The sequence below is a fragment of the Juglans microcarpa x Juglans regia genome, chromosome 8D, assembly GCF_004785595.1.
Source record: "Juglans microcarpa x Juglans regia isolate MS1-56 chromosome 8D, Jm3101_v1.0, whole genome shotgun sequence".
Classification (NCBI taxonomy): Eukaryota; Viridiplantae; Streptophyta; class Magnoliopsida; order Fagales; family Juglandaceae; genus Juglans; species Juglans microcarpa x Juglans regia.
In genome coordinates, this window is record NC_054608.1 from 15,484,649 (window position 1) to 15,493,211 (window position 8,563).

The 8,563-nt window shown below is 41.3% G+C and overlaps 1 protein-coding gene across 1 annotated transcript; it reads left to right on the plus strand.

Annotated features, from left to right (window-relative positions):
* The first annotated feature begins 656 nt into the window (after positions 1-656).
* LOC121242235 lies at positions 657-1,614 on the plus strand. The gene is made up of 2 exons (XM_041140127.1): positions 657-1,073; positions 1,468-1,614. The coding sequence occupies exons 1-2, from the start codon at positions 657-659 to the stop codon at positions 1,612-1,614; spliced, it is 564 nt and encodes a 187-aa protein (XP_040996061.1).
* Positions 1,615-8,563: the final 6,949 nt, after the last annotated feature.

Here is an 8,563-nt window from a genome sequence, read left to right on the forward strand (position 1 = left end):
TGGAGTGTTGGAGGTGGATCGGAGTGGAGCCGGAGTCGGTTCGTCAATGACTCTGACTCCAACTTCGACTCCGACTCCGACTTCGATTTCCAATAGGGAAAAAACTCCGACTCTGACTCCGACTTGTCGGAGTCGGAGCGGATCGGGAGCGGAGTCGGATTGTCGAATTTTTGCTCAGCACTACGATTGACTAAGAGTACACATTTTCTACCCATAGCTAACACAATATCTATGGAAAAACTCTCCCGAATTTATGTTAAAGAAATCATCCGATTGCATGGAGTACCTAAAACCATAGTATTGGACCGAGATACCCGTTTTACTTCGCAATTTTGATAGAGCTTGCAATAGATGTTAGGCACTCGTCTAAATTTTAGCATCACATATAATCCTCAGACGAATGAATAGACAGAATGTACAATCCAGACTTTGGAAGACATGTTGGCAACATGCGTTATGGAGCTAAGTGGTGATTGGGAAAGTCACCTACCATTAGTGGAATTTGCTTACAATATTAGTTTTCAGGCTACCATTCAGATGGCGCCCTACGAGGCATTATATGGAACAAATGCAAATCCTCATTGTATTGGGATGAAGTGGGGGAAAGGAAAATGCTAGGACCCGAGTATTTACAAGAAGTTCATAAGCAAGTGACCATGATTCGAGAAAGAATGAAAGCAGCCCAGAACAGGCAGAAAAGCTATGCCGATAATCGACAGAGGAATCTGGAGTTTGCAGTAGGAGATTGGGTATACCTCAAAGTATTACCCATGAAACGAGTCATATGTTTCGGTAAAAAGGGAAAGTTGAGTCCTCGATACGTAGGACCCTTTGAGGTAATCAAAAGAGTTGGTCTAGTAGCTTATGGATTGGATTTGCCAGCAGAAGTGAAGGGAATACATAATGTATTTCATGTGTCAACCTTAAAGAAAAGCTTTGGAGAAAGATGGCCAGTGGTAATGGAGCTCGACGAGATTTGGCTTCAACCCAACCTGTCTTATAAAGAATGGCCAATGCAGATTGTGGATAGCAATGAACAAGAGTTGAGGAATAGGAAGATACCTCTAGTAAAAGTACTCTAGAATAACCCAGACTTTGAAGAAGTAACTTGGGAATGAGAGGATACACTAAGAAGTGAAATCCCTCATTTGTTTGTATCTTAGAACTCTTGATGTATGCATGAAATTTTCTGATATATATATATATATATATGTATGTGTGAAATATGTATGTTCCATGTTGTTAGTTTAAACGTGGTAACCTTGTGTCCACATACCAAACCCTTACAACAAGGGATGACACGATCTAGAAGGATGCCACATATGTCTGTTTCTTCAGTGGCACAATTGAGAGAGCGAAGAGAACGTCGTATCAGAGATTGACTCAAGAGAAAGCAACAGGCGATAGCGGAACAATCAAGACAGATGAAGATATTTGAGCATCATCGCACTCATGTGATGGATGCAGATTCTCGAGGAAGGCTTCATTTTCGACAAGCATTACCACGTGAGGAGCAACAACCGTGGTGTAGCTCGAAGGAAGCAGAAAGAAGAAATCTACGCAATTTTGATGAGAGGCAGAATCGAGTCGCACAACGGAAGAACGCGTGAGTAGGTTTTTACCTGGTAAGACCTCGGACACATCTATGGATTGTATTCCCTTCCATGAAGAAGGTCAACCAATCAAGGATACGGAGCTCGAGATAAAGCAAGGCTGAATGAGATGCGGGTCAATATGTATTTTGATTACGACTTGGAAGCAATATTCTACTTTTCACAAAAATTCAGTGACAGAAGAGGTAGATGAACTACCCTCATCTTCAAAATCATCCGAGAAGTCTACGGCCACATATGGAAGAGGTAGTAGCCCGATATTTCTTCTTACAAACGTTTTGATTGATGGATGCAGTGCCGATTTTGAGGACGAAATCTTTTTCTGAGGGGAGGATGTGATGACTCGAGCTTGTCTAAGCATGGCCCATAGAATTTATTCGTAGTTGCCATGGTATTTTATGAGCTTGAGTTATTTTTGGAAGGCCTTAGAGTCTTTGATTTAGTAACTTGAGCCCAAGAAGGGAGTAGCCCTAAAATGCCTTGTAATGTTTGACCCTATTTAGAAACCCAGACTCAATGGCTTTAGGTCCATGACCCAAACCCTAGCACTAGTACCATGTGTCATGCATGTGTTGCACTATGAATCTGGTCTTGATAGTCGGCTAAGGGAGTAGAGAGAAGTGTAGGGAAACACCAAGAGGTGGCTTCCACGCCTACCTTAGAGGATTTCCACTTGTCATCATGCTAGAAACCTTCTATAAGAATCAAGGGACAAAAGGAGCCTAGGAAGACTAAAGGATTTTCAACCAATCCATTTTCCCACATGCCTAGAACATTGTTTGGCCTTATTTTGAGTTCCAAAGTAGATTTCTTAGAAATGGAAGCCTAGGGAAGAGGCAGTAAGTTTCATTAGAAAAGATGCATGGGAAACTAAAAGGGGCACATGGGATTTTAGATTTTGTCAGACTTTGCCAAGTGTCAAGCATGCATGAAACATATAGAAGATTAGATGGGGACTCTTGTATCAAAGGTCAAATATGCCCCTAGAATTTTGGCTACCTCATGTCCAATGCACCTCTTCACTTGCCACTTATTACTTAAGTTACCTTTAGACCAATGCACATGAGGAGTCACTTGGTAAAGGAGCACAAGGACATGAAGCATCAACTTAGGAAGTAGAAGAGAGAGTGGACGGCTAGGGCAAGGAAAACGCCTTTGCCATGTGTCACTCATACAAAGTTTATCTCTTGGGAAAAGGAAGAGACATGGAGTAACCTCTTTGACCTAATGTACAATGCACTTAGTTGAGAATTGGAAGGGGCATAGATGGAAGAGGAGGATTTTGGCTTAAGGAAGGACCCACATGCCACACAAGCCTTTTACCTTCCCAATGCAATCCAAAGGTGAGGAACACCAAGGGTCATTTTCGGCTAGAGAATAAGGAAGAGGGAAAGGCCACTTGTCTTACATACAATGGACTTCAAGCAACCAATGAGGGATTGAGGAAAGTTGTATAAAAAGGGAAGAGAACCACAAGCCAAAGACTTTCTTCTTGGTCATTTTTCAACTTTTACATGTGTTCTCAACTCTCCACATTCTCCTCACACCTTCGCTTGAAGATTCTTACACTTTCTTGCACTTTCTTTCCAATCAAACAATGAGGATTCTTTTTCAAAAGAGGATTTTGCCACCATCAAGAATAAACAAGGTAAGGACCAGTTTTCTCTAGTCTTACACACAAAAGTCACATTCTCAACTCAAAATCAGGTTCAAATCTCATAAAAATTTCGAGAATGGTGAAATACACATACTTCTACCCATTCTTATGAAAAAAGGTTTTAGGGTTTTCAAGGAACCTTTGAAGCCGAATGGTGGGGGATGTATACCCTCCATGTTTTCGATCACCACATATGTATTCATCTTGTTTCAAATTTTGTTTTACTACATGACTGAAATGAAGGGATTTTTGGCCTAAAAACCCTAAAGGCCGAATGGTTTAAGATCAAGTGATATCTTAGAAATCCTCACACACTGAAGAGCATGAAATAAGATTTTTCTAGACACTTTTTAATGAAGCACATTCGGATTTACAACTTGCAAGTATTTCCTTATGCGGATTTTTGTAAGTATACACTCAACTTACTCTTGGTTCATACATGTATATATTTGTGTAAATCCGTTCATCGATATGTTTGCTTTGTTTGCTATTTCTTGTTTGTTTGTTTGTATATGCTTACATGATCTTGGAATATGAATATTACATGAATGGTATGAATTGGTTTAAGATGAAAATGGCAAGAATGTTCTAAGCATGTTTCGGTTTTAGGAAAACATTGTGGTTGATTTGTGTTACTTGATGATTCAACTATACCATGTCTTAGAAACTTCGGATCTTGGCCAAATACCATGATTTTATTTTTCATTTCGTTGTGCTTTGATTTTTAAGCAAATATGTTTGAAGAAAAAGCATGTTCAAGTGATGATTCTTCATGTTTTTGCATCTATATGTTTCAGCCATGACCCTTTCTCATGATTCCATATATGTGTTTTGATATCTCATTTGATTTATGTTATCAAACCATGAATTGAACATGTTATGCTTGGTTATTTCAGTCACGGCATTTCATATATCATATGTCAAGTGTAAATGTGTATGTCTTAAGTCTCATGTCACATATGCATTTGGAGAAAAGTGTTTCCAAAAAGGATTCTAAAAGAAAAGAGTTTATAAGTTTTATTCCAGACTCTGAATTGCAGCATTTCTCACATTTATAGGGAAGCAAACATGGTAGTAGATTTTTTAGCAAAAGAAGGTGCAAGTTGCAAGATCAGAGAATTTGTAGGCAATAACGTTGGTCCTGGACGTTGCGTGGCCTCCTACAGACTGTGGTATGTTATGTGATTACTTGTTGAGATTTCTTGAAATCTCATTGTGATAGTTTCCACTATCATTCCCCAACTAGAATGGTAGAAGTTGTTACAGGTACCCCAGACTCCCAAGAAACATGAACCTAGATGATTCCTTGATAGAGGACGAGTATACTATTCAGGCTCGTCAGGACTACACTGCAGACGCATTAAAACACACGGTTAAGCTTCTCAAGGAGATCCTAACTAGTATTGGTGAGACCGAGATCGATGCTACTATCTATCAACCATCCAAGAATCTGAAATTTTGATGGAATATGGACCATTTGTCTACTTATCTGGAGCAAGTCTCGAAGGCCTTGACTGATGCAAAGGCAAAGGCAAAGGCAAAGGATTAGGTTTGACACCGCCCAATCCTCAGCAATTCCATGGGGTCTTTTGGTGTTTGTCTCTTGATGGGACACTAGTTATGAAGAAAATGGGAACCTAAGCGATTTTGTGGAAAAGAAAAAAAAAAAAAAAAAGGAAGGAACCTATAGTTTTAGATCTCAACTTTTGAGGAATAATGTTTTGAGAAGGTCTTGTGTTTTGGGAGATTTAAACTATACTCTATGCTTTTGACATGCTATATCTTTGTGATACATGTTTATGATTTTTGGACAATGTTGGGATATTATGGGATATTATGTTAGTACAGTGCCATCTGCTTTGCAATTGCTTATCGCATTGCTTAGATTACCGAACTTTTACTATATTTCCACTGCTATGTTATTGGATACTGCTAGTGTACTTAGATGCATAGCATATTTTTGTCATGTACAAGGGGTATGTAGTTTTGTGTCACATGTCACATGTCCCGATGTTTCAGCCACTGTCCAATCCCGAGCGGGGGTTAAGGGTGCCACAACAATCCACCAATAAATTACACAACGTTTAGGTTCAACCGTACATATACTATCTATGAAATTTTCCAGTTAACACAATTGTACATACCCTAAAAGATAAGTGTGAAAAGTGAGACTAACCCCATGTTACCATACCTAATTTCATGTAGTTGGTTTAGAAAGTGATTTGATGTTGTCATTGGCGTTGGAGATGTCTTTGCAAGAAGGAGGTTGACTACGGTGCCCTCCATTAAAAACACAATAAAAAAGTTTAGGACAATGCGACTATAAGAGGGAGGACCCCTGAAGTTAGAAGAGCATGCAAAATTGGACAAATATATAATAAAGAGAGAATGGAGGACACGAATAGAGACAACAAAGAACAAAAATTCAACGGTGCAAAAGTGCACAAACAGAGGCAACATAACACTTACCGGGGTCAGGGAGAGGAATATGGTGGCGATATGGCTTGGCGGACAACGTGGGGCTATTGGCTGTGATTTTGTGCACAAATAAAGAGAGTAACAATGAATGGGGCACTGGTGTGGAGAGAGTGAACAAAGGGCAGAGAGAAGGAAGCTTACCGTCTTTCAACAAAATCTGGTGAGGGGCTTGTCGGTAACGGAAACTCAGGAATAGAGGCATCGGCACACTGGTATTTACTGAAAAATCAATTTTGGAGTGAAAGGGATAAACACACAGAGATAGAGACAAAGAGACAGATAGAGACGATAGGGCTACCGTCGTAGAGGCTTAGGCGAGAGAACCCTGGAAATAGAAAATAGAGGCATGTAGTATACAACGAAATCACGGGAAGAGAGAGAGAGAGAGAGAGAGAGAGAGAGAGAGAGAGAGAGAGAGAGAGAGAGAGCGAATTGAGAGAAAACTTATGAGGGAGTTGGGCATGGAAGTAGTAAGGGAAGTAATGAGAGGGTCATACTCAGACCCTACTTCGGCCAAGATGTAACTGACTAACTCACAGTTAGTGGTTGGCCAGTTATTGCTAATGTGGCAGCATGGACTTAATTTTTTGAAAATACTTCACAATCGACTTGCTTCCTTTCTTGAAGGAGGCAAGGTTAACTTGTAGATTAATGGCCCTAGCATCGTCCTGCAGAGGGAACATGTTCCCAAGTGCTTGCCAGAATTCACGAGAGGTTTGTAGCCCAACTACTTGAGTAAGGACATCCTTAGATAGAAAGGAAATAAGAGTAGATAGGAGTTGATCCTACTGTTGTCACTTGAAGTAGTTAGGGTTAGGAATGAGTGCAGAAGGAGTGGTCTCTATTGTTGTGGTGGTGATCATGGTGGGTGGAGTTACTACAGAACCATCAACAAAGCCAAATAACTATTGGCCATTCAAGTATGAAATGAATTGGAAGGTTGACTAAAGCAAATTTGGTGCCACGAACTTTGGTTGCCACAGGTGATATGCTACTACTAATGCAATATGTGCAAACGAGTATGTTTCTCCATGAAGTTAATGCCACCTCTTCTTCATAAAAGCCATCTCTTATATATGTAAATCTATGCTTAGATGGCTTTTCTCACTAAAATTGTAATCATTCTGGGTTTCTCTACCTTTGCCAATGGATACTGGAAGGGATATTTTCAGTTCCCGCTAGACTGGGCCTGGACCAAGTTAAGGAAGCCCAACGGCCATGATGTAACCAACCCACTAAGTGATAAAGGAGGAAGATGGCTCAGAGCCCACTAGGGACAAAGGATCGACATGGGAGACAGGACAACCCTGCTCTGACACAACCTTATTCGAATGACTTGCAAGGACACCACGCCGCATTAAATGTATGGATACGGAGTGCAAATAGGAGAACCCGGCAAAAGCAACTGTTCCTGGCAAAATGCCCAAATAGCGGTCGCACTAACCCACTCGCCATAAGGGACGTGACCTGGAAGAGCCATACCATATTAAACATGACAGCATGTAACCCTGTAAGGGAGACGGACGCCCCTGGCATAGGAAATGGGACGACCTCAATAGGAAGTATAAAAGCTCAACCCCAAGTCAGAAACCGATTCTCATGTACTCTTACATACAAAAATTATCTCTAAGGTTCAGGAAACTAACTTAGGCATCAGATGTGTCTCATCACCTCCCAATCCAGATAACCAGTGTGCAAAACATGTCAAAAATAGTGGTACCATTTGTGGGATCTTTGTAAAGTAGCATGTCCTTCACATGCTCGTTGTAACGTGTTGTTAAACAACCTGTGGACAGGAAGCATCCTCAAGAAATACGGAAGGAAGGTTCACAGAAATGGAGGAGCGCATGAAAAGAATGGCAGCAGAGATGGAGAATCCCTAGCAAGAGAATGACGTCCTAAAGAGAAGGAACAACAGGTCAGGAGAGGACGCCGAGCCAAGTCAAAATGAACATGCCAAATTACACAGTGCTGGAGGAATGGACGCCGGCGAAGAAGAGAGGAGAAAGATGCACCACGAACTATGTAGCCTCATGGGCAAGTATGAGGAAATGGCCAAAAGGATGGGAGCATTGTCATTGGTTGACCAACTACTCACTAGCACAAACTTACCCTACAACGCAGACGTGATGGCAAGGACCCCCTCAAACATCTAGAGACCTTCAAAGCCCATATAACTCTTCATGTGTTACCTGGAGAAGTAGCTTGTAAAGCCTTCCCGTTGACGTTAAAAGGTGCAGTGAGAGGGTGGTTTGGAGCATTACCCCTAAGCTCGATCGATGGTTTTGGAGAGTTAACCCGAATATATCTAACACAGTTTATGGCGAGCAGGAGAAAAAGGCACCTCATTGCTTATCTCCTATCTTTCAAACAACAAAAGGACGAAAAACTGAAGAAGTATATGAGTCGATTCAACAAGGAGCGCATGATGATGGATGACCAGGATGAGAAAATCACACTGGCCACGCTCTTAGGAGACATTTGGCCTCAGAATCCGTTCATGACAAAGTAGGCAAAAAAGACTCCCACGACATTGCGAGAGTTCATGGATAGGGTAGACGGCTTCATCAATGTCAAAGACACTCTCAGGGCCCTGACAGCCCCAATTAAGACCGAATTAGAACAAGTGGATAGGAGGACCAACGTATTGGGTTGGATGAAAGCCCCGGAGAAACCTAAAAAGGTGTAGGACAATATGAGGCAAGAGGAGGACACGTCCTCGAGAGGACAAGGTGCTAGACACATGCTTCAGTTTGAATGTGCAAGAAGAAATCAAATCAAACACCTAGGAAGCCAACCACCGCGATTGGGGAAG

Coding starts and splice junctions, on each gene's coding strand:
- LOC121242235 (XM_041140127.1), top strand. CDS start 657: ATGATTCGAGAAAGAATGAAAGCAGCCCAGAACAGGCAGAAAAGCTAT. Junction 1,074..1,467: donor GGAAGATACCTCTAGTAAAA/GTACTCTAGAAT, acceptor TGATGGATGCAG/ATTCTCGAGGAAGGCTTCAT.